At 39.8% G+C, this 26,800-nt stretch overlaps 2 protein-coding genes across 6 annotated transcripts in view; both read left to right on the top strand.

The window, feature by feature from the left end:
- dock1 (dedicator of cytokinesis 1) overlaps nt 1–12,548 on the top strand; it is a 351,227-nt gene extending 338,679 nt beyond the window's left edge. Inside the window, exons 48-52 of the mRNA XM_041815464.1 lie at nt 1,940–2,082; nt 2,574–2,772; nt 4,822–4,999; nt 8,878–9,029; nt 11,741–12,548. Coding sequence (XP_041671398.1) covers nt 1,940–2,082; nt 2,574–2,772; nt 4,822–4,999; nt 8,878–9,029; nt 11,741–11,836 — 768 coding nt within the window. The 3' untranslated portion in view covers nt 11,837–12,548. The remainder of the gene's footprint in view (nt 1–1,939; nt 2,083–2,573; nt 2,773–4,821; nt 5,000–8,877; nt 9,030–11,740) is intronic.
- Nucleotides 12,549–22,676: 10,128 nt separating this feature from the next.
- Nucleotides 22,677–26,800, top strand: part of ptprea (protein tyrosine phosphatase receptor type Ea) — a 170,391-nt gene continuing 166,267 nt past the window's right edge. For 3 of the 5 annotated variants that reach the window (XM_041814987.1, XM_041814982.1, XM_041814984.1), the window contains exons 1-3: nt 22,678–23,002; nt 23,122–23,167; nt 23,711–23,769. The gene's annotated coding sequence lies outside the window, so the exon portion shown is untranslated. Of the gene's footprint in view, nt 23,003–23,121; nt 23,168–23,710; nt 23,770–26,800 lie in introns of all 5 variants that reach the window. The other 2 variants (XM_041814988.1, XM_041814983.1) reach the window with 2 other exon arrangements.

The following is a 26,800-nucleotide window of genomic DNA, read 5'->3' as shown; positions in this document are numbered from 1 at the left end:
TAGAAAGAAGAAAACTGTCGACCCATTATCAAAACTTAGAAGTACAAAACAATCGAGCATAAGCTTCAGTTTATTCTTTGAATTTGCAGCAGGCCATTTGAAAATGGACGATGGGTTGCAGTGAGTCCCAAGGCCTTGGTTTGAACACACCTGCTCTAGAACCTCCATAAAGCACATGGATTGTGCCTTTCCATTCTTGTGAACACTGAGCTGACACCAACAAATCAGGAGAACTTTATTGTCGTGGGACCTAATTACCTATTAATTCTAATACCTATAAACAAGTATAAATATCTAGTAATTTCTCAAGACTAAGGTGTAATTACCTAGAAACAACTTGGCATTTCACCAAATAATGATAAATAATTAATACATTGGGGAGGTATTTACCTAGTAATAATGTATTAGTTGTCAAGTACTTCCTTTCTAAATTGTGCCAGTTCTCTAGAAATCAGGCGGTATTTTATCTTGACTCTTTATCCCCCTGACCCTAACTCATACCCTAAAAATGACTTGGAAAATATTTCATATAGGACTCACTTTAATTTAGTGGGCCAGAATTCAAAAAAATACCTCGAAATTATCAAGCAACTTATATAGAAAAACGTCATCTTGTTTCTAAGAAATTCCCTTGTAAAATACCACGATTACCAGAGAATTGCCGCAATATTACAAGCATTAGGGTTAGAGGGTTAGGGTGAAGGTAAACATAGAGCTGATATCAACAAATGAGTTATAATTGTTTTACTGGGCCCTAATAACCTGTTGATTTTATAGTTATAACTGTAATTATCTATCCATTTCTCTAAAATAAGGTTAAAGTACCTAGTAATAAGTTGGCATTTTATCAAGTAATAACTAGGTAATATTAATTCATTAATGATATTATTAATATATGTTCATTAATGCATTATTGCCTGCTAATAATGTATTAAATATTGAGTAATTCCTTATAGAATTGTGGCAATTCTCTGGTAAATAAGTAACCAACTGTGACCTTCCAGCCCTAACCCTCTAACCCTAATCCTGATCCTCATAATATTGTGGTTGCTCTCTGGTAATTAGGTGATTTCTTAGGAATAAGATGATAATTTTCTTTATAATTGGTTTGATAATTACCAGGTAAATTCTTTATTATGGCCCACTAAATTAAAGTGAGTCCATCCTGATAGACTTTCAAGTTAATTTTTAGGGTAAGAGTTAGAGTTAGGTGGTTAGGGTTGGAATAAAACACCGCCTAACTACCAGTGAAGTGCAACAACATTACAAGGAATGAATCGATAACTATTACTGACTTCTAGGTAAATACTTCCTTAATAAACCTCATTTTCATGTTATTACATCCTAAAATGCCAACACATTACTAGGTTATCATCACCTTATTCTTGAGAAATTACGAGATCATTTCACTTATTACAATAAAATTGCTAGCTAAATAGGTTCCACTAAAATAAGGTGCTACCAACAAATCCAGTAAGTCTTCACTCTCAAAAGGAAGTAATTATTCCACATTAAAAACTTAACGTGGGGTATGTTGGGATATGTTTGCTGTACTGTTAAAATGATTGATGTGTATTATGCCTTTAAGGCAGGGAAATTTTGTGTCATTAAGTTTTTATCAAACAAACAGAATCTAGAAGTATCATTTATTATATTGCATCAATTATACCTCCTTGTTTTCTTCTCTGCAGCCAAAATTTCATAGTTTATGTCTGTCTTTGAATGGTAAACCCAGCCATTAAACATCAAATAGTCATAATTGAGGTTACTGGGGCTGTATCAGTTTCTTTCTTCAGTTAAAAGATAAAGCAACAAACTACTCTGAGTACATTCAGTTCATCTTTAATGAAAAGAAAATATTCTCCTGCTACTTCAAAGCATTGACTTTTAACTCAAAACTCTGTTTGTTTTGTGTCTTTTCTTTCCTCTGTGCTGTCAGCCGACCGCAGACGAACGGCGTGGGCCCCGTCCTCACTCCATGGTGCGCTCCTTCACCATGCCCTCCTCCCAGAGGCCGCTGTCTGTGGCTTCAGTCACCTCCATCTCCTCTGACAACTCCCCCTCCAGGCCTGGATCAGACGGGTACACTCAGTTTACTGTTTGTCAGGGCATGAAACACCATACATCCTCCTCTGCTTTTGCTCTTTTCTTTAAAGTGTTTGAATCCCTTTTCTTGCATTAAACCTTGCCGTTATTCCAACAGATCAGCTTTGGGAGTCAGATTTTACATGAAATTTTCATTTCAAAACCAAGAAAAGCTCAACTATGCTGTTTTATTGAGTTCATGGAGACTGCGTTCCTGTTATAGACTAGATAAGAAAACCTCTTGTCTTGTTTCTTTTTGCTGTTTCTACCGACAGAGGGGTACCTCAGCATCTTTTGAGGCATGAGTCAGTATATTACATAAAGTTTGAGTCTAACTGAAGGCTGTATTAAAATTAAACATCCGCACAGAAATCAGACATGCATCCCAAGCCAGGGAAACTTTGATAGAGCTGCTTCAGATGTACAGCCAAGTAAGAAATAAACAGTCTTTGATAGGACTATTATCTTACGCTCTGTCTTTCTTTCAGTTTTGCCTTAGAGCCCCTCCTGCCAAAGAAGCTGCACACAAAGTCTCAGGACAAGCTGGACCGGGATGAGCCCGACCGGGGGGGCAAGGACAAGAAGAAGGAGAAGAGGAACAGTAAGCACCAGGAGATCTTTGACAAGGAGATGAAGACGACAGAAATCCCTCTGCAGCCTGCTGAAGCTGTCATTCTGTCTGAGACGGTACTGAAACACTGACCTGGACAAGAAATGAGTTCACCTACCTCTTTCTCCCTCTCCATCCTTTTATCAGTCTGATCTATACTTTTCCCTTTCTTTGGCTCTCTTAATGTGCCCAGTGTCCTCCTTTCTTCTCTACCCTCCTTCCCACTAGTGCAATGAAAATCTGCTTTGAATGCTTTTGGTCCATGTGGGCAGGGATCAGAAAATGGGACTTTGGGTGTTTTATCTTTTCTATTTCTTTACCTTTCCACTTACATGGAGGTGAAATAAGATTAAGGACCTCGGTCAGACCCACCTGGCCATATGTGAAAAGTAATTGCCCCACCCCGTTAAATCATGAATTCAAGACAGGTCAGGTATGGGGGCACATGCCGGTTCGGCACTTCACCGCTTCAACCTTGGTCCTGTGCTGCTCTGGCCTCCAGTTGGCCATAGCCTAGGCCTGCACAAGGCCAATACCTCATCTCTCCAGGTATCCTCGTAGCTGACCCACACTTGGACAACGCACGCCATGGGGCCTAACAGGTCCTGGAAACCCAGTATGCAGTGAGCTGGATAAGGCCCCAAAAAGCACGCTAGATGCCCGTAAAACCGCAGCTGCCATTCCTGTATCAAGTAGCTGACCCTTCCCATCCCTGCTGTCCTCCTTATCACAGAGTCCAGTCAGTGCCTCTAGCCATCAGTCAACAACCAGGCCTCACAAGAGTACAGTAATGCCGGAAGGACCAAAGGACTCTAACTTTCGTCTAACTTTCATCCCATGCAGGATCCAAGTCTGTGGTGTATCTCAACCTCACAGTCAGCAGATTGCATTGCCAAGGTAGATGAAATGCTCTACAACTTCCACGCCAAACCATTTACAGACATAGACTTGATGGTAGCATTCAAGACATCCCCAAACTCCTGGATCGTTGTTTTGGCCCTGGAGATGTGCATTCCCAACATTTCAGCCTCCTTACTCAGCAAGTTAGTGGCCCCTACAAGGAACTCACAGCATCATCAGTAAATGGTATAAAAATGGTTTGCCTAACCTGTTATGGCAGGTTTACTGTTAACTGTTTACTTTTTCAGTGCTTTTTAATCAGTGAGGGCTTTTTAAAAGTGCATGAGGAGAGAATTCAGTGTGCCATAGAGACGTGCAACCTTCGGCTTATGTCTCATTTTTTTCTGTCATATCTCTTTGTCTTGATTTTCCTCCTCTCCTCTCAACATCACTTTCCTACCTCCGTCTGTTCTGTTTACATCCTGCATATCTTTACCCCCCACCTCAACCCCCTCCTCTGTCTAAATGTCCCAGGTATCACTGCATGCCCAGTGGGAATGCCCCCTGACATGCAGCATTAAGACAGCAGAAGAAACGGGATCCTAAAGAGGCCCCTGGGAGCTGTGGAGCTGTCTGAGCCTCCTCCCTCAGGGGTCAAGGGTAGAGCACCCAGGGGTCTCTAGTAGATCCCATGAAGCTTTATGAACACACAAATACAGAAAAGGGGGCTTTATGGGGCCACAATACAAATTACAATTTTATGTTTTAGTGTTCCAAACAAAAAAAAAGGCCTCTCTGACTGAATTGCTGTGTTATTTTCAGCCTCTCTCCTGTGGATGGCTGTTTGAGGCCAGCCAATTACAAAGCTGTTTGTTAATGTAGCCTACAGTGTGGAGGAGCCCTGTGGACATATCTTTTTATATTCAAATTCCAGCCATAATGAAGCTCAGGGAAAAGAGTCGTGCATGCAAACAATGATTTGTAACCACAAATTAAAAAGTGCAACCCAAAGAGCAAGTTTATCCAACAGCTTCTCCTCTAAAATTACAAAAAGTCGAGTTAATCCAAGCCCCAGAGGGAATATGAAACCAATTTTTCCCCTTCAAATGATCTTTTATTGATTCTTTATTGCATTTTATCACTCACTGGACTAATTTGGCACAAAGAAGATTTGTTCAGCCCCTTTTTATTGACTTTTCTCACATTTAAATTGTTTTAATTTAAGCTCAATGAGTCCATCTCTAACAATGGTAACATTAGCTCTTTTTCCATTTCTGATCACACAGATCAGCCCGCTGCGGCCTCAGAGACCACGAAGTCAAGTTCTCAACCAGATTGGTGTTGATCGTCGCCTCTCGGTGTCCCCTGGACCCCCCTCTTCTTCCTCCAACCCCTCCTCTTCGCCAGGACCCCCACCTATCACTCCCAGGAGCAAACTGTCCTTCAGCATGCACACCGTTTCCAGTAAGAGAGATCCTGCTTTACTCTCTGCTGTTGTATCATCTTTGGAGCAGAGCTTTAAAAATCTCTGTAAGCCCTCTCTGCTGAACTCGGGTGATGTTGCATCACTGTTGCCGCATACATTGGTGCACAAGACCAGTTGTGCTCAGTTCGACCTAAATCATTGTCCTGTGTAGGTTCTAGCGCGTATTTCAGTGACAGAGACCATAACAGCTTTTAGCTCCACATACCTTTTTTGTCACTGGACTGGCTTTAGACAAAACAATCACTCAAATGAACAATAAAAGCAGGTCATTCTTGACTTGATATATAAACATATCTTTAAATGCCACCTGCAGAGGCATAAAACAAAACATTCTACCCCATAAGATGCTGAGACTAAGTTATTATTCTTCAATATCAGTTTCATTCCAGCATCTTACCCTCCCAAGATTCTTGTATAATTATCTGCTCTCATAAGAGCCACTCCATCGATTCAGTTTTGCACTTGTATGGAGTCAGGGGACTTGCTAGAAAATCAATGAGGCTGTTGTATTGTGATTTTTATGTGATTGCACAGGTCAGTCTCCAAAAACAGAGTATGCTGTTCTAACAGTAATCCAAAATTTAATAGAAAGGCAACAAACAATATATACAAACTTTTCTAAACCAAAATTAAAGCAAAAGTAAAACTACGTGACCTCTGTTTTAGAAGCACAGAGGTTCTGTATAAAATGCAGCAACGTTTAACTTTAAACCCCACTGGTGTTATTAATAGTTTGTGAAATGTTTCTTCAGTATGTAGAAATACTGAAAAGAAGACTTAAAGTAGTGAGTGCCAAAATCTCTATTCCTCAGAGGTAAAGCTATGCTATAGAATTCAGCTTTTCAACAGTAATGCACCATTACCTCCACTCTGTCTGCATCACAATTCACAGGAAATTGCTCATGAAGCGAGCGGGTCACTCCTTTCTGCAGGGTGTCTGCAGGGCCTTAAAAGTATTAAAGTTTATCAATCAATTTTGCAAAAATAAAGTCTTTTAAAAAAATGTCCAAAAGTCTTAAATGCAAGTTTATCAGGTCTTACATTTCATTTATTTATTTATTTTTTTAATCCAGGGAGGGTTTTCTGCTTTTGTGTTTCATATTTAGATTTAATCACTCATGAGATTTTAGCATTTACTGTTTAACCAGATTTATGGAAATAGATTACAGAAATTAATACAACTTCATTAAAGGGAGCTATGGCTGAACAGCTATGACAGTAGAGTGATCATTGACACTTTCATGCTTAAAAATCTAAATTTAAGAGAATTATTTTTATCCTGAAATGAGCAATTATCCCTTTTTTTTGTCTTCAAACCCACATATATGCTGTTCTACTTTTTAGTTTAAAAGTCACATATTATGCAAAAAACACTTTTTCAGGCTTTTCTAACAAAAATATGTCCCCCTGGTCTGTCCACAATCCCCCCAAGAATCAGAAGGTTGCAGGTTTGAAACAAAGGGGATTTTAGACATACATAAATGCAACACAGGACTGTTTTTTCAGCAACAAACTTTTCAGGCATGTTTTGGGGACCTCTGAGACCAATATAAACTTGTCTTAAAGAGGTAAAATATGTGACCTTTAATTGCAGGGCAGAACTTGTAAATAGAAAACTTCTAGATTGTGATTTGACCACTTAAGTGAAAATCAGACCTTCTGTTGATGACTGCCTTATGGTATCTGGTTGTTTTTTCCTTCATCTCATCTCAGAATTCTACAACAGAGCTTCATTTACATTCTACAGTTTGAAATACTGCCGGCATCTTTTTTTGTGGTCACTTTTTTGTCTCACTGTCGGCACAAATATATGCACAGCTGTTTCGTTAATGTAACAGGTTAGAAATTGAGGAGGCCATAGTCCTAAATGAATGAAGAGGATCTTGGAAAAAGTTCTTATAAAGTGTTAAATTTAATGTCATATTAACTGTATATACCCTGTTCTAGTCAATCTTTGCAACTCCACTGCACGCGCTCCAGTCAGAGCGCCGCACCGCTCCTCTCAAGTTACGTGCCAAGTCTGTCTTCAGCTCCTCGACTTCCTCTCATTGTTCTTCCTGCTGCTACTCTCACAATCCCCGCGTCACTACACTTCCCCAAGCACACGTGAATACAACATCTCTTGTCTATCTCAGGTTAATTTTTGCAAATCTATAAAGGGGTTTAATTTCCCATCCTATTACACTAAAATACAATCTGTAAACTAACTTATAATTAATAAAACATTATCACACCGTATCAGTGTTAAGTTGGCTGAGAATGTGGCTTGAATAACAATTGAAGCACAGGAAACAACTAGCAAAGGAAACTTATGGTAATGTATTATTTGCTCCAGCATTAGACACATGTCATAGGGGGCAATTCAGCTCATTTTGTCCATCTACAGGGCACAAAAGTGGGCAATTCATATTGTGTTACCCATTTAGAGTGGGGGGGGCACTCAACCAGTGTGTCGGGGTCGCAGAGCCCTCTGAGGTGGGTCATGAAAGTCTCGGGGAGAGAAATAAAATGCACCAAAAAAATCTATGACACTCTTGTAAAATGTGCTTATTTTGACATGTTTCTTTGACCTGTCACATGTTTTGTACAGTATGAGGTCAAAAGTGAACTATTTCATTCAATAAATCTGATTGGTCCAAAAATATTGGTTCAGTCAGTGAAGCAACTTCCTGGTAAGCCATAATAGACTTTGTATTGGTGGAGGATAGCTCGGTGGGTACATTTCTGAATTTTGTGTAGGGGATGAATGGTTCAAATCCCGGTCAGAGCATGTATCCAGAGTGGGCACTTGTTAACACTTGTGTACCTCTCAGTCAGATGAACGTTGCTTTGAATAAAAAAAATATCTGCTAAAACACATTGTAACATTGTAAAATATCAGGAATTTGGCACAAAGTCTCTCATTCAGATGTTAAAAGTGGGTCCTGAGGCTCCACCAGTGGAGAACCACTAATGTAGAGTAAAATTCTTCCAATTTTGTCCACTTAGAGGGCACTAAGGAAAGCATTTTGTCCATTTTTGAACATTTAGTGGGCAGCAAAAAGGCATCCAAAGTGGCACTTTCATTGTGTTTTTTCTAACACAACTGCAACCTTTGAGTCCACCAGAGTATAAAACAAATTTCACAATCAAATTAGCGATGTACTGAAAATCAGCACTGCTTTGATTATCTTTGCCATTCACATCATACTGAAGCTGATCACAGCAGTGCTGATATTCATCACAACTCCACTCCCTCATGTGATTTTACCTAATTCTATTAGTTTTGCCCCTAATTAAGGGAAATAGAAAAAGGGCTGAAATTCACTGGGACCTGGTGCTACAGAAATATCTCTCGTTCATTGAGATCTTGTTATTTGAAGACTTCTTTGGACACAAGTGAAATATCAATATGGCACCATGTACTAGAGCCTATTAAAGTAAGGGAGAAAATGCCCTTGAGTCCTCTAATATTGGTTGTGTTTTGTTGCATTTGACCTCAAAGAAAGTACTGTAGTGTCTACTGTAAAGCTTGTTTCTCTAAAAGCAGCAAAGTGACGTAATTTATTGCAACAGCTAAACCAGAAGCAAAAAACAAAGAGGCACTGAGATCCTTGAGATATTTCTGGTTATTACTTAAAAAGGACATAAAACAGTTTTAAGATCCATTTTAAGGCTGTTTAAAGCTACCGTAGATATCATACAACGGCGCCTACTCTTCCTATGACTGCTAACCGATCTGAATATATAAAGAAGTCCCTCTTTAATCTTCTTGCACAAAATTAGTGTTAATTCCTGGGAATTCTCCTAATAACCCATGTCTAGTGCCGGTGGTCCAGCCCGTGTAGTTTGATGATGATTGTGCCCTCTCTTCCAGGTCTGGAGCTGAACGGGATGGGCCTCTCCGACAAAGGTGAAATCCCTCCTCCACTGCCGGTAAAAGGAAGCACGGCTGATTACGGCAACCTGCTAGATAATCAGGACTTGACGAGTCCCACGACGCCTCCACCGCCTCCGCCACATCAGAGGGTAGGTGTTTTAATTAGGGCTGAGAGGAGTTCTGTAATGATGCACAGCACTTTTAATGAAGAAAGAGGCCGCTGCACACTCTTGACATTCGGGGTAGCCTCCTCCAAGATCCCTCAGCTGTAAACTTCCTCTACTCATGTGTAAATATGTTCATGCGAGTGTAGATCCATGTTTCACACTGTGCTCCTTATGCATTTGGGCCTCATTTTGCTAATGTGTGCCACCGAGAATCGTCAGCATCAGTCAGTTAGCAGCGACAGCCTTGCTCCCCCGTCCACCCCGCTGTTATTTATACTTTTTCCCCCCAGCCGGCCCGCCGCTCAGACGTGATTGATTGGATGATTACTTTGCCTCTCACATCCATCAGGAACCCTCCTGCTGTTCATCAGCAGCTCGTCTCTCCACACTCACCGACGTCTTCGCTGGCCGTCCTCTCGCCTCACCACACGGTTAACTAATCTTATTTATCCGCTGTCACAGCGCCGTGGACGGGTAGTAAAACGCTGCTCCTGCCTCATGGAGTGGCAGCAGGCTGACAGCAGTGAAGTGTGAGCAGATGTTCACAGACTGACAGGCACTCTTCATTTGTAGTCCTTGACGGAGGCAGAGGGGGGTTCAGTGACGAGTCCTTCTCCTTTGAGTTTTCTCTGTTTCTGAACTCTGGTGTCTTTGGAGTTGTTTATATCTTGCATTAACATCCATTTTCATCATTTCAGTACAAAGTCAACGGCACTTATTTACCACACTTTGCATCAATAATACATCTTCAGTGATGTCCTGCATTCAGAACTCACTTGCCCGCTTCTCATGCAAATGATAGCCCATACATCATTTCTGTGGCCCATCGTGGAAAAGCACCATTTGCAAAAATGTCCGTGTGATGTTGTGGTAAGCTGTTGTGCAAATGTAACAGCTAAAAGTGTGTTCCACCAAGATGCCGGGTTTGTTTAGAACAAACTCTGATCTTACTTAAGTTTCTGCAGCCAACCATACCAGTCTTTAGAGTCTTGCTCCACACTTTGGGGTTAGATAAAATGCTTGGTGCCTTAAACGTAGCACGGTACAGCAGCAGTTATTTTTGAAAGTGCAAACACAAATAGTTGCATACTAGACTGAACCAAATTAAAACAAACTGCTTGGTCAAAATGCACTATATCTTAAAGGAAAATTCCGTTTGATTGATGGGCCGTGATTATCCTGATTGCTATTTCTTGCACATTTGCCACATATAAAAGTTTCAGATAATCAAACAATATTTAATGTTAAACTAAGATAACCCTAGTTAATACAAGAATGCGTTTTGAATGCTGATCTTATTTATTAAGAAAAAAGTTCTGGCACTACCTGGAAAAAAAACATACCCTCCCCTTGTTAAATTTTGAATTAATCACATATTTTGGAAACTGAGTTCACTTTCAATAGCCAACACCCAGACCTGATCATTGCCAGACCTGTTGAATCCAGATATCACTTAAAAAGAATCTGTCTGACAAAGTGCAGTAGACTAAAATATCTCAAAAACAGCACATCATGCCACAATCTGAAGAAATTCAAGATGTGAAACAAAGTAACTGACATCTATCAGTCTGGAAAGGGTTACAAAGTCACTTCTAAGGCTTTGGGACTCCAGTGAAACACAGTGAGAGTCATTATCCACAAATGGGGAAAACTTGGAACAGTGGTGAACCTTCCCAGGAGTGGCCAGCCAACCAAAATTACTCCAAGAGCACGCTGGCACCTCAAACAGGAGGTCACAAAAGAACCCATAACAACATCGAAAGACCTGTAGGCCTCACTTGACTCCATTAAGGTCATTGTTCGCGATTCAACAGTAAGAAAGAGACAAAAAATGGCATCCACGCATCCAACATCTTGATGATCCTCAAGACTTTTGGGAAGTATTCAGTGGACTGACAAGGCAAAAGCCAAACTCTTTGGAAGTTATGTGTCCTTAAACTAGTAAAATGAACAAATAATTTCTCAACAGTCAAACATGGTGGTGTTGTGGTCCAGGGCTGCTTTGCTGCTTCAGGACCTGGGCGACCTGCTGTGGTTGATGGAACCATTGAATCTGCTCTCTACCAGAAAATCCTAAAGGAGAATGCCTGGCCATCATTCATGACCTTAAGTAATGAGCCAGACAATGATGGTGAACACAGCAGCAAGTCCACCTCTGAATGGCTTAAAAAAAAAAAACAAAATGAAGGTTCTGGAGTGGCCTAGTTGAAGTTGTGACTGACCGATGGATTAGAAAACCCTCCAGTCTGGCTGAAATGAAAAATTCTAAATCAATTCTGCAAAGATGAGTGGGCCAAAACTCCTCCACAGTAATGTGAAAGACTCATTACCAGTTATCACAAATGCCTGCATTTGTTACCACCAAGGGTGGTACAACCAGTTAATAGTTATAGGGGGCAGCCACTTTCCACATTTTTGTCTAATACTAAAATGTGTTTGATGATCTGAAACGTTTAAGTGTGAGAAATGTGCAAAAAACTCAAACTCAGGTAGTGGGCAAATATGTTTTCACAGCATCATTGTTTGGTATACTCTCTAAAAGTACATAAAAGAACATATGAAAACAATCCCAACAGTCTTATTTTCTGTTGGAGGAGCTGATCTCAGCTTATTAGTTCATGTATTTGATCAATTTTAGGTCCCTGTATGAGAAAATGGCAGCTCTGAAGCTAACTTTGTGTTTCTATTTGCAGCATCTCCCTCCTCCTCTGCCCAGCAAGACACCCCCTCCACCTCCTCCCAAGACCACCAGGAAACAGGCGTCCATCGATTCAGGAATTGTACAGTGAACAAAAGACACTGACAGTAGGACCAAACAACACACTGACAACACGACAACATCTGTAAACACACAAACACCCCTCCCCTTCCTAAAAGCAGTTGGGGTTTTTTTTCCCACACATTCCTTGCTCCCTGCTTCAGCTTGACAAGATGAATACCTCACTGCAGCCCACCCCTTCTTATCATCTTTTTTTTTTTCTTGTGTTGCCTTCAGTTTGATGACAATGCAGTCTGCAGCAGGGAGCACGTTGCACACATGAGTCTCTGAATTTATAGACCCTTTATCAGGACTTTCACGCAGATACACTTGGACCATCAGCTCTTCAAAACTGGCCAAATCTCAAATACACAGGAGCTCATTAAAGAAAAATTCCTCTTTTATTCATATTCCCACTATGTACAGAGGTTTGTATATAGGATTTTATTTTATTTCAGGTTTTTTTGTATGTGATTTGATTACTTTTTTTGTATTAACGTATCATTAGCTTAAGTGGCATTTATATCAAAAAAAGGGCTTGTAGGTTTTGAATGACAGGGACTCTACAGAATTGGATCATGGATTTTTTTTGGTTAAAATTTTTGGAGTGCACATAAAACTAACTCCTATCATCGTTCAGACTGTGTCCTAGATTTGCTGTAACCTTGGATTTCCATTATATTGACTTTTCCCGATTCACTACTGACATGACTTCTGAATAAACTTTCAAATGTATGTATTTTTAAGAATACCATGTCTGCCTCATTATTTGGATCTAATCGCAAAAGATGCAGAAAATAGAAGCCAATGAAAACCAGAACAAACCAGCAATCTTTAGCTACACTTCCTGCCCGCATGAGTGACAGCCATCAAAACCAGCTTCTTCATTATCAACACACAGGTGTTTTGTAACAGGTATGCCAAAGAATGACTTCCATATAGGCAAAGTTATCACATTTACATAATATTGCCACTCACCAAGCCGTCATCCCTGTATTTCAAAGCTGGAAGTGTGAATCTGGAATGAGACCACATTTGAAGACTGGCTTAACAGCCCAGAAGAGCCAACAAACCACAGACTCCAGCTTTAGCCTGCTCTATACCTTTGAATGCTGCCTTAACAGAAAAGTATTCTTCTAATTCTCTATTAAAAACACATTTTTCTTCACAGTACTGCAGCATAATTAGGTAGTTTAATCATTTTTTAAGGTCTTTTTTCAATATTTATTATGTAAAAGTTATAGATTGTCTCTGGCGCAGGCAAGACAACTTTTTCATGACTTTAATGCTTAATAGCTTTAATTTATTGAGACTCCAAACCATTAATTAAAGTTTGAACTGAGTGTGTAATGACCTGCTGAAGCTTTAAATTAACTATACTTATTTAGTAGTATGCATGTGTATTGATTGGAAATGCATTTTTTTGCCTCCCTGCATCAGGAGTAACTTTAGAACTGTATCCCACCAACATTAAGTGTGAAGTTGACCTATGCTGTCAAAAAGGCCTCCCCACATGCAAATGTGGGTGACATCTGAAAGATTTAACAAATAAATTACCAAAAACTTATTTAGGAAACTGTTTATTGTAACATATAACATATTTATAATAGGTAAGATTATGCATCTTGGTAAATGTTCTTTATTATGATACATTGTCCTCCACTGACTTTATCTACTCATATTCTTTCTCTTCACTATTATTATCCACACACATTGCATGTCTCCGTCTCCTCCTGTTGTCTCTATGCCTGTGTGATCCCCTCCGATATTCATGGCTCACCTGCCCCCACACACCTGTGAAGGGACCATGCATATTTCTGCCTGCTGTAGTGAAAAGATCAAGAGGGAGTTGGTGCAGGCATGAGCCCAACTGTCGCTGATTGTAACCACGTTTCCCATTGGTTTGTCAGTTTACAGCGTGATACAGCGATACAGTGGGATTGCAGGATTTTCCTGTATTACCAGTGTCAGACTTGTTGCAAGAATTTTTATTTTTTTAGATTTTTATTTTTGTGCCTTTATTAGATAGGGGAGGACAGTGGATAGAGTCGGAAACAGGGTCAAGAGTGGGGGAGAGACATGCGGTAAAGGGCCTCAGGCCGGATTCGAACCCAGGCCGCCCGCATACATGGGGAGCGCCTTTAACCACTAGGTCACCTGCTCCCCTTGTTGCAAGAATTTAATAAATTGTGCACAACTGCTTTCATTTTGCGCCAAAATCCACCGCTCATTTAACTATCTCAGACGTAAAACAAGCGGGGCATTGGTTCGCACACAACTTTAGAGGATAATTAGTTGCATTAGAGAACTCTCTCTCTCTCTCATGATAAGGAGTCAAGGCATCCTAGCAAACATTAGACCCCAGCTCTGACAAAGGGAGGAGGGGGCGGGGCTCTTAGGTCAACGAGCGTGTGGGTTCGCTCAGCTCTGGACATAGAGTCAGAGGGAACGTGCAGAAAACCAGGACAGGAAATTAATTGAATACACATAATAACATAATACATAATAACATAGGGCTATTTAGCTTGTTTAAAATAGGGACCAGGTATAGACCTGCTCTATAGGAAAGCTATCCTAAATTAGTTCTGTTGTGATCTGGTGCTACGTAGAAAATACAATTAAATACTAGAAAAGCACTCATAAAACATGGTTTTATGAGATTTGCAAATCATTGCATTGTTTTCATTCACATTTTTACAGCACCCCAACTTTTATGCAGTACATATGTATATTTTTAAAGTTCATGTGAGGAACCTTTTTTATTTTAAATGTCTAACATGTAAATCAGTAATTCTAGGGTGCGATAAAATGTGTGTGTTTTTTTTTTTTTTTTGAAGCCTGCTATTAATCACCTGACACCAGTCCAACAACAGGGGTGACAGAATTATAAAATAATGACACAGAAATAATCTGTCTGCTCACTAAGGGTCTTGTTTTCTTTGGTTGGTCATACAAATACAACACTATTAATTTTAGTCCATTTTATACCCTCCAAGAATTCATCATAGGAGCTTTGAGAAAAACAAACTCATAACTTCGTCTTTCTAGTTATTTACTAGCTTCCTTCTGTTATTTTTGCAATTTAAATCCATTGCAAAATTGTGCATTGAACTTTCGAGTTTCCACGCTGCCATTTCCCCTTTTTGTAAATGTGTTTACGGCCCCTTACCAGCCTCTAGGACCTTTTCAAGTCTTTGCCCCAGGTGGCTCATATTCCTCTGCTCCCCTTTTCCGCTGACACTTTGCGAGTGGGAGTGTGCCTGAGGAGAAACTCTCAAACTTCGGCATCTGTTGTTTGAAGGTACTTGAGTTTTTTTTTAATCATCACAAGACAAGAAAGTTTGGGATTTATATAAAGCCCTCTTGTCCTAATTAGAAACAGTGACTGACATCGTTTCCCTTGGTGTTTTATTTGGGGAGAAGCTGTCATCAGAGACCTCTTGTTACACTGTAGCTCATGGGTGTTTTTATTAAAATTTGTCAGACAATAAAATGTCTCAATAATGTGTTGGTTGGAATGCTAAATTCAATGTTGTTTCATAATTGTTTGGCTGAAAACAAAGTGTTTTATATACCTATATTTTCATCTAAAAGCAGACTGTACCCTACAAACAGTGGCAATCAACATACCACTATAAAGACATGCACCATGATTACCAAAAGACCAGGCTGTCTCTGCCACATTTCAACAGCATTAGCCCTTCATTAGGTTTTAATTTTGTATTTAAAGAAAACAGAAACACACTATTTATTAAATAAACCTTGTAGAGTGCCAGTTTTATTACAGAGACTTCCCAGCTAGGCAAACTAGTCATAGGCTACTCTTTAATGTCAAAGAAAAAAACTGGTGCTAGTAGTGTCACAGTTAGTGAAATGGGGATCGCCCAAGTTCAGTCAATGTGTTTCAGGTGATTGCAGTATAGACACCTGTGTCCAATGGTGCAGTCACTGGTTAATCAGTATTCCTGGCTACCATTACACCATGATGACCAAGAACACCCCAAGCAGCTCAGAGAAAAGGTCATTGAAAAGTATAAATCAGGGGATGGATTCAAAATAATCCCAAGGCACTGAACATCCCTGGAGTTCAGTTAAATTCATCATCAAAAAATGGAAGGAATACGGCACGTGTGAAAATCTGCCTTGGTCAGGTCGTCCTCACAAACTGAATAACGGGAAAGAAGGAGACTATTGAGAGAGGCCACCATCACACCTATGACTACTCTGAAGGAGTTACAAGCTTCAGCAGTTGAGATGGGAGAGACTCTGCATAAAAGTGTTGCCTGGGTTCTTCACCGTCAAAGCTTTATGGGAGAGTGGCAAAAAGAAAAAGCCACTGTTGAAGAAAACTCATTAAATCTCTACTAGAGTTCTCCAGAAGGCACATGGACACTCCATGGTCAAGAGGAACGTTTGTTGGTCTTGTGAAACCAGAATTATGCTTTTTGGTCATTAAAAAAGACGCTATATTTGGTAGGAACCAAACACTGCAAATCACCAGAAACACATCGTCCCCACAGTGGTGGCAGCATCATGGTGTGGAGATGCTTCTTGGCAGCCGACCCTGGAATGCTCCTTAAGACCTTAATCCAATAGATAATTTGTGGCTGGACTTGAAAAGGACTGTTCACGCCCCCTCCCCACGCAACCTGACAGAGCTTGAGCAGTTGCAGTGCCCAGATGTGCAAGCCTGTTAGGACCTGTCCACACAGACTCAGTGCTGTGATTGCATCTACTAAATACTGACATAAAGGGGGTGAATACATATTTTGCAGTGGTATAATTCAACATGTTAAAGAACTCACTGTAATGACGGACACCATTTTTAATAAATTATATTTTTGTGCATGTACTCAAGTTTTAAATTTTGCCCCAAGTCCCATTGGTTAACATGGAGGAGGCAGGGTATATGGGATATAAGGGGTATACTGCAGCCTCTCAGGATGGGAAGCTTTAAATCTTTTGGCTTCACATATTTCAGTGTCTATCATCCATACAGATAGTGGTTGATATGTGTAAATCAGATTTTAGAAGGTTCCAATGACTACTTTTTAGGGGAGTAGCCACTTCTAGAGTTTGTCTGATTGTATCATTTTTAACAAAAACGTAAGGGTCGAGAACTCTCTGACAAAGGTTATAAGTGTGTAGGACTATTCATACTTCTTTCTAACTTCCTTTATCAGCTTTTCATTCCTTTTATAGGAACGCATATGCAAACAGAAAAACCCATTAACCCCACAGAGGAGTGATCATTGTGTTTATCATGGCTGAATAAAAGGTACAGTATGTGCTCTATAGCAGGGGTTCTCAAACTTTTTGGGGCTAGGGACCCCTTACAGGGCGGAAAAATTTCCAAGGACCCCAGCATAACCCTCACGCTGATTAAACATATGTTAACTGCCATCTTCGTTTCCCTTTTGTCCAAAAAAATCTTTTGTTTTGTCTTTAAACTCTGCATGCTTTGTTATCAGATGATGCTTTACCTTGGCAGGCTTCATGGCTTCATTTGTGAACACATGAAGACATACAACACATTTGGGTCTTCCATCGCTGTTCTTAATAAAACCGAACTCGAGATAGCTGTCATCATATTTTCTCATTAGCTGGTTTGGACATAGCATCACCATTGTTGCTAGCTGGACCTGCACACCAAAGGGGTCCTGAGCAAAGTGACTCATGCGTGACGAGTGATAGGTTTACGCAATATCCTTTATTGGCCAAAGCTGACTTATGTGGGAGTCATTGGTTTAGTATGGTTGTTTTATGGCACTGTGGTGTATGTGGTATATGTATCTATTTGCTTTTTAATGATATAGTATTACTTTAACTGACCCCAAGATGTGGCTCGCAGACTCCCAGGGGTCCCCGGACCCCAGTTTGAGAACCACTGCTCTATAGGACCCTTCTTCGACCTTGTGCTATCTGTTTATGATGATAAATTGCTCTCCAAACACAGAGAAATGGAGTAAGTAATATTCAATAAAAATGCATGTTAGACTATTGTACCAATGTTATTTTCTTCATGGTTTCTCCCTTCTCACAGTCTTTCTTCTATTTTCTCTCAAGGCCTCAGCACTCGACACTCTCTAAGGACCATTACCTTTGATACAGAGCAGTGCCACACTCTGCTTACAATAACAGAAATATGATGGTGTTCATTACAGCCTTAGCTCAGTGCTAATGGGTGTTCAACCTGCTACGTGGTAACTTGAAGATCTCAGACACCGAAATTCAGTTTAAATCTATTCCATGTGAAAAGTCAGTGTTTCAAGAGATGCTTGAGACAAATGAATGTGCATTAATGAGTGAGTGATCAATCAACCAGCCCTAATCTGTGATCAGTTGTTACAACCTGATGTACAGGGGTTGACCACTGCTGCCAAACAACATGCAGTCAACAAGAAAGCTATCAGGTTTCACATTGAAAATCACGTATATTTTTTTAAAGGTCAAATATTATGCTAAATACATTTTTCAGGCTTTTCTAACAAAAATGTGTCCCTGGCCTGTCCACCCTCCCCCCCTTTCTGTCTCCAACTTTCAGAAAATATGTGCTGTAACAAGCCGTTCTCAGATTTCCCCCTTGTGATGTCATGTGGGGAGTTATCCCCATCCCCAGGTTTGGTTGGACCTCCCTGCTTCAAAGAAAGTACTGCCCTCCTCTCCGCTGATCAGGAGAACCACATCCATTTCCTGGGAGGGGCGGAGTCAGACAGCTCAGTAACATTTAAAGCCACAGACACTTAAACGGCTCATTCTGAGCAGGGCTGAAACAGAGGGTTTTTTAGACATGCAAAAATCCAATACTGGAGGGTTTTTTTAGAAAAAAAACTCCACAGGCATGTTAAGGGGACCTCTGAGAGCAAGAAAAACTTGTCTTAAAGGGGTATAATATGTGACCTTTAAATATTCCAGGAAAATATCTTTGCCATTTCCTGAACTACTTTAGGTCAATTTAGAAAATATTGCAGTATGTGCTTCTTTAAGATACAAACAACAATTTTGAAACTTAAAAAAGACCCACATTATGATATCTGCTTGGTTCAAACAACTGCTGGTTAAAGTCTTCAAGCAATAAAAAAGAAACAGTCAAAGCAAATTTAAATTTACACTATAGCAATTTACACTATGCAGCTATAACAGTGTAATGTTCTTGTCCAGTTCTCAGTGGATGGCAGTGGATTGTCCTCAGCTGTCAACCAATTCCCCACCAAAACAAAGCCCGCCCACGAAAGTTTTGTAAGCCAACCCACGAAAGCCAGGAAAGTCAACCCCTGAAGTGACGAACGCCACCAGGCTGTCAGCCTTCACGCTTCTTGGAAGGATTTCCACATGATTATTCACACAATATTTCTGTGGGAATTTGTGCCCATTCATTTAGTAGAGCATTTATGAGGTTAGGCACTAATGTTGGACGAGAAGGCCTGACTTGCAATCTCTCATCCAGTACCAGGTTCTTGATGAGGTTGAGGTCAGGGCTCTGTGAGGACCTGTCAAGTTATTCCACACTGAACTCATCAAACCCTGTCTTTATAGTCCTTTCTTTGTGCAGTGGAGCACAGTCATGTTGGAATAGAAAAGGGCCTTCTCCAAACTGTTGCCACAAAATGGAAGCATAGCATTGTCCAAAATCTCTTGGTATGCTGAAGCATTAAGATTGCTCTTCACTGGAGATAAGGTGCCTAGCCCAAACCTTAAAAAACAGCCCCATACATTTTCCCTCCTCCACCAAACTTCACAGTTGGCACAATGCAGTCAGGCAGGTAACATTCTCCAAGCATCTGCCAAATCCAGACTTGCCCATCTGACTGCCAAACAGAGAAGCATGATTTGTCACTCCACAGATCATGTCTCCAGTGTTCAGCAGTCCAGGTGGAATGAAAACTGGTTATCAACACACAAACAACTCCTAAAAATGTTTCTCAAATATCTTGTCTGTAAAAATTAGAAGCAGTAATGACAGCATGCATGACTCCCCGACTCTGAAATTGGTGTAGCTTAATAGAATTCAGCCATTTTAATTTTAAGATTCACACCTGTGCTTCCCCTAGAGTGACATGTCAAATATCTTCCATGAAAAAAGCCTTTATTCAAGTATTCAAGGACCCATTTTTAGCCAAAGGTTTTCTTTTATCTGGAAGGTCCAATAGCTGCTGAGTCAATGTCCTGGCAAAAACTGCATCATGAATAAAAAGTAAAAAACAAATCTGCAGCGAGGTTATTGAACCACGAGCAACTACAGCAAGGTCAAAAATAAAAAGTACCGCTGTAAATCTGCCTGGAGTGGACATGTTTTTGTGGCTGAGGTTTGGGGACACTGTGATTCACCAAAAGCACCTTTATGAAATGATTGCCAAGAAAAACTGTTCAGAACCATGGGGCACACTATGATGCCAGATGGCTAAAACACCACGCTCTAACAATGTTCCTCTTCATCCAGGGGGGATTTGTAAAGGCAGAGAGGAACAAAGATGCAGCAAAAACTACAGAAATCCTGGAGGGAAACCTGCACAGGAAGTACAATTTAGAAGATATATTTCTCAGACAGATAACGACCCTGAACATGAGGACAGAGCAAAGTAGAAATGGCTCACTAAACTTGCTAAAGTCAAGATTTCAGAGCATAACCATATATATATATAATGGTATTATATAACAAGATAAACTATAAATGTTTAAAAAAAAAAAAGTCAAAGAAAAAAATCAAGGTGCACAGGCTGATAATTGCTCTTCCAGTTGAAGGTTTTGTGGAAAACTGGTCAAACTCCTTGGCAAAGATAGTTTCTAGAGTTTTATTCTGGCATTTTACCAAATGACATTTCAAAGAAAAAATGCACGTGGTGTCCCGGGGGATGTGGCTAAAAAGAACTGGTGAAGGTGTAGAGAGAGTGAGACTACAGCTGTATCTTGTACCCCTCTGCACTTCATAGAGTGTAATCCCCCTCCTTCTGTAGCTGTTCACACATGCAGCCATGAACATTTCCAGAGAGATACAGAGAAATTCGGGAAATTTCAAAGAGCTTTGTGCAAGCATGAATAGGGGTTCTGAGAAGAATGGAGCTGGCTGCAGCATGGATGTCTCCTCGCCTAGTTTAAAGTGAGTATCTGTAAGCAGTCAAACTACTGCAAGATTAAAATATGCTGGAGTGGATCTCTTTCTTCTGTGCTCATTTGTCTTAGCAGACCAACCATTGACCTGGACGGTTTCTTCTTTAGAATTAAACATTTTTTCAAACAGTGGAGAAGGAAAATAGAAATTTCTGTGAATTTAAAATCCTTAATGAGGAAGCTACAGCTCCAATATTCATTGGGGCATTCTCGATTTCTCCACATCCTCGAAAAAGTCCTTTTCCGCATGCAAAAACTGTGGTTGTAAAAATTTCTACAAGGTTCATTGATGGGAAATAATCTCAAAAGAAATCTAAATTGTGGTCTTTGAGTTAGTGAGCCAGCAAGATCCCCAGCTTTTGTGAACTCTTAGTTTGTAGCTACAAAACTGTGAGTTTCTGAGACAGTCTCAAAATGTGTGACAGTGTCAGTACCTTTAAAATATGTTAGTAATGGCATTATACTTTTCACTGTGTTTTATGCTTAATTAATATATCCATTTCAGAAGATGTGTCTTTTGTCAGGCATCAAAAGTTTCAGTGATTTAAACTTTTGTAAGTCCCTCCAGGGTTCCTATACTTTTTCATTCTCACTGGAGCCTGCTTACTGAATCACAATAATAAGTTTATTCTTTTCTTAATGTGTGGTGGGAATATAAAGTTTGGTTGATGACATAATTCACTTATCAAGAATACCCAGCGCACACTGGCTGTCTGGCCTTGCAGTTAAAAGGGGATAAAGAGTGAAGCATTTCGGCAGTGGCAATATTACATAGTTAACTGGCAGCTTTTTCAATGGGCTCAGTGATTTGTGTTCCGGTATTATGCTTCACCCTCTCGCTCCGCAAAGCGTAGGGAAATGCATCGCTTAATTGAGAGGATTTCCAGAGACTTTGGTGGGGTAGGGGGGCCGTAGAGCTGTGAGCTAGCTCCGTCTCACCAGGAGAAAATGTATTTACAACGCACTCGATCCGCGTCCCATTTGTCATTTTGGTCTGGAATAATGTGTACATTTTCCCTCCCTTTTGACACACTTTCATTTGCCGGGAGGCTGCAAATGTGCATGCCTCTCTTTAAATGTCTCCTTCACATTATAAAAGAGGAGAATATTTCCATAAATCAACAGTGTGCATAAATCCAATCACAAGTGTCAGCGGGATGTCTGTAGCATTTTTTTTTTTATCCCAAATGGAGACTCACTGCAAGTAATGGACATGGTTATCAGTTTCTTTTAAATGTTAATGAAGCAGACAACTTTTCAGGAGGGAGCTGTTCTAATATTCAGACTCATTTTTTGTTTCCTAAATTTCCATAAATATTTAAATAAGAATCATGTATTTTAGGTTAGGAATATGAAGATGTTAAGCTGAAATTTATTTCCAAATAGCCTCATAATAAATAGTTTCAGCCATACTTAATCCACAGCTTTGCTAATTTTATCATACCCTCATGCTTACATTGACCAAGGTTATTTGTTGTTTGGGCTCAAACTGTTCAACTTCATAGTTCGGTAAATTAGCAAGTTAGTCATGACACTTACCATGATAAAATGCTGCTGTCAAGCTAATGAAAAAGCATGCTCAGTTTTTTTCTTAAGTCAGTTTGTTTGCAAACAGGCTTACAATAACAGACTTTACATGCTAACGTTCAAGAAAATGTTTCTACTTATTTCTGGAGGGCTAAACTGTTAAAGTAGCTAATGTTGAAGACACTACTGTTGATTTTACAAGCAGCATGCATATATATGGTACTGAGTACGTTAGCAATGTAACACTCATGTCCGAGTTCAGTTGGAAGAATGTGTTCTACACGGTAGCTCAGTGCGTTAACTTGGCATGGTAACATCCAAAAACTATAAGACTAAAATCCCAGTTTTAAGTTGGTAAAATGTTGGCATTTAAGTTTCTGAAGCAAGTCCGTGGAACAATAGACAAATAACACCTTTAATGGACACCATATTGTGAAGTAGCAGATATTAGACGTTAGCATCTTAACGCGTTAGCTAACGTTAGCATCCGCTAGCTGGCTAGCTTACGTGTTATAAGCAACACAGGAGCACAATTCAATCAAGAAAAAGGCACTCAAGGCAGGTAAGTTAATTTTCTTTGAGCAAATAATGTTAACATACGATACAAGTTGCATGAATTTAATGGTGAGCGAAAACAGAATTTCAGTTTTTGATCACCTAATGTCTATTTACAACTTGAAGATGTCGTCACTTCCTGTAACTACAAACCAGCAGTGCGGGATTTCAGGTAATAATAACCTGCTCTGATTAATATATTTAAGTGTACTGTAATGCTGTATATAACAGAAGTATGTGTTTCTTACAATTCTAAGCTTAGCAAAGCATGCTAACATTAACAACTAATTCAGTGCGCTCTTATTTACCATGTTAGCATAGCATGCTAAAAACCTTAAAATGACCAGTAACCTGCTTAAATAAGCAAGTTTTCATTGCTCTATGTTTAACATCTTTCTTTAGTATGTTAGCAGGCTCATGTACTCAAAATGACACCACATGCTAATATTTTAACTGCTTGCCATCTTTCTGGAGTGTAGCTTAATGAAGCTTAGCATAAGTTCTAGCAGGAAGACTGTTTCATTTACATTAATCCTTTCATTCATTAATAATCACTAATTCAGCTGTCTCCTGCTCTGTTTTCCTGCTCTGGTAATCAGCTGGTATGGGTGTCTTCACACTTAAATTCTGATCCAATCCCATTCTGCCACAACCTCTCTTGATCCAGTCATTCTCCTGTTGTCATATTTTAAAATCTGTCCTCACGTCATTTCAGTGTGACCACTGCAACCCTCCTCCATGCCAGCCACCTCCAATACCTATACCTGGGTCCAGGTTAGTAGAAGTTCACCTCACATCACCTTTCGTCACTCTTCCAAGTCATCTCATGCATCCCTTCATCACTACCTCTAAGTAATCTCATCAGTGTCCTGGTCAAGCTCCTCAGAAGTCCACTCCTCGTCTTATCCTACTCCCTTCATCACCACCAGTGTGTAAACTCCATAGGGAGTGTAAGATCTTATACTGCTGTCAGCCTCACTAAACCCTCAATTTTACATTACCAAACATTTCCAAACTTGTGAAATAAATTATTGGTAACTTATTTAAGTTTGCCCTGATTAAACTAACAATTGCTATTGCAGTTCAAATCTGACCTAGTATTATTAATACAATCACAACACTATTACATTTTTTGTCATAAGCCAAAATCTGATCCACATTTAAACACTATCCCTCAAATAGTCGATGAGCAGTTTTGTCCAGAACAACAAATGTTAGCCTGTTGATCCTTTACCTTTAATAATTAGGACTGGACCACGATAGTGAAGCAAGTGAGGAACATTTTTTATCAAAGTCATGTGAATAGATATCTTGTTAAATGGAAACAGCTGTTTTATGAAAATGTCACATTTTCTAGTTGCCATGAAAAGAGGACATCCAGTATTTTTTATCAAATGTAAAATCCTTTTTAGCGGGCATTTACAAAAATTTTGACTATAGAGACTCATATTATTTCACAAGTAGTAATACTTTTCTCTATGCAAACAGGTTTGGAGTGGGAAAATATTGCATTTGATTCACATGTTGCAAGCTCATTCTATAGCTGCAAGTGTCAGTTTGTTGTAAACAAACATGTTGCCTTGTTGGAAATCAATCGATGTCAGCATGACAGGGGAGTGCTGTGTGTCTCTGTCACAGATAGTGTCATGCAGGAACCATGAGGCCTCTTTCTATCTCAGCAGAGTTGTCATTGAGAGGTTCAGTAAACTGCCTGAGTGAATTGTGTCCATGACAGAGCAGGCGTCTTGTGTGGGGAAGATGAGCCATGTTATTTTGCTCTTTTGTGTGGGCATACATCATTGCTGTTTAGAAATATTAACATAATACTGCCAACTGCACAGAATATATTCTATTCAGACCATTTAAAAACATACAAGCACATGTTTATTAGGACCAGATACTGAAGAGATGTTTGTTTTCGGCCTTGTGTATTATTGTGTGTTTTTTTATATGAGAGTCTGTTAAGTGGTATAGAGATAATTAGTTTGCCTATGGACATAAAATCTCTGCCTTAGATCAAGCAATTTAGGCCATTTATTTGACGGTTCAAGGCTCTGTAATGGTAAAATTTGCAGATTTGCTAGTCTTAAATAATTAACTGGTATTGTCCCCGCATGTCTGATTATTCATCAAGCAAAACAAGAAAATAACAGCTGGTTTCAACTGCTTCAGGGCCCTAAGGCAAAAAAAAAAATGTGACTTCGATTGACACAACAGGTACCTGAGGGCAGTGGTTCTCTGGTCTAGCCTGAGGACCCAACATCAGCCCCTAGATGAGAAATTATGACCCAAATTCTGCTCAAATTTTCAACTTCTCCAATTTATTTAATGAAAAATGATGCAGTTTTGATGTGAGATGGAACCAGAGGGCATACATGCTAATATTTTATTTTACATTGTTACGCATGATAACATTAAATTTTTTGGGAATTATCACAAACCTGATAAATATGTCAACGTCTCAGCAATACATTTTTTGCCTATCATAACAAAACTGAGTAAATCAATACGGGGACATGTCTGCATAGGACTTCTGTAGTTCATAAACCTCTTGCCCCCAACCACATTTTTTGTAGGCACAAATTTAAGAGCTCAATAAAACCTCTTACTGTGGGATCAAGCAAGTCATTGAAATAGTTTATGCTATAATACATTGCTTTTGTGTATCTAAATGTCTTAAATATGAAGGCCAGTGCTAAAAATGCTAAAACCCAGGGAATCCGTCAGTTTTTTAAGCATCCCTTTGGTTGCTGTGCCTCAGAGAGAGACCAAAGTACCAGAGTGATGCATCAGTGAGTGAGGAGGAAATTTGCTAATGCTACCTCTCACTACATACAGTGCGTTTCAGTTGGGTATTCAGTACTGTGACGAGCCTTTTCACTCTAGCTGCAGGGTGGTGCAGTGGTTGCGCCATTGCCTCACAGCAACAAGTTTTCTGGCTCCAATCCCTGGTTAGGCAGGCGATTCTTGTGTGGAGTTTGCATTTACTCGCTGCATGGGCTCCCTCCTGCTACTCCAGTTCCCTCCCACCTGTTAGATTTATTAGTGACTCTATATTACCACTAGTGTGAGTGTTAATGTTTGTCTCAGTGTCAGTCTTGTGACTAAATGGTGATCAGTCCAGAGTGCCGCTCACCCAGTGACAGCTGGGATGGGCCATCCAGGATGGGACTAGTGGATGACGGATGGACAGATAGATGACTTGAGGCATGTCCAGCCATGCTGTACTACTGTATTGGATATTAACCTACCAAAGCTTCCATGTTCAAATGACCGGACAACAACTGAATAAATCACAACAGCATGCACATTAAGAGAAAAAGAAAAAAGTGCAAACAGCTGGTTGCACTGGTGGAGTTTTGGCCAAAAAATAGCTTGAGGAACAACCAGGAGAAACTGTTAAAAGATGTGAAATTCTGTGAGGGGTCTGGCAGCAGATCTCAGACTTCACTGATGTTGCCTCTGTCAGGCTGGATGTGACATAATTTGACAGTACAACATATCCACAGTTTAAAATTTTTTTAAAATTTGAATTTATTCATAAACAACATGGCTATGCTAGCTGCTATAAAAGCCAATGTAGTAACTTCAGCTTTGGCAAATGTACTTAAAAGTAATAACTACATAGGAAGGTAATGTGGCTGGAGCTAAAACAAACATTGTATAAGCTAAGCTACGTAGCTTCATTCGCTTGAGACTTAACTACCTCAGCTATATTAGCTACATGAACAACTTAACTACATAGCTAATGTAGCTTACATAGCCTTGTTAGCTCCCTATGTGTTAGCTGTATTACCTGTTATTT

Source organism: Cheilinus undulatus, linkage group 20 (assembly GCF_018320785.1).
Source record: "Cheilinus undulatus linkage group 20, ASM1832078v1, whole genome shotgun sequence".
NCBI lineage: Eukaryota > Metazoa > Chordata > Actinopteri > Labriformes > Labridae > Cheilinus > Cheilinus undulatus.
This window is presented reverse-complemented; position numbering and strand designations above follow the sequence as displayed.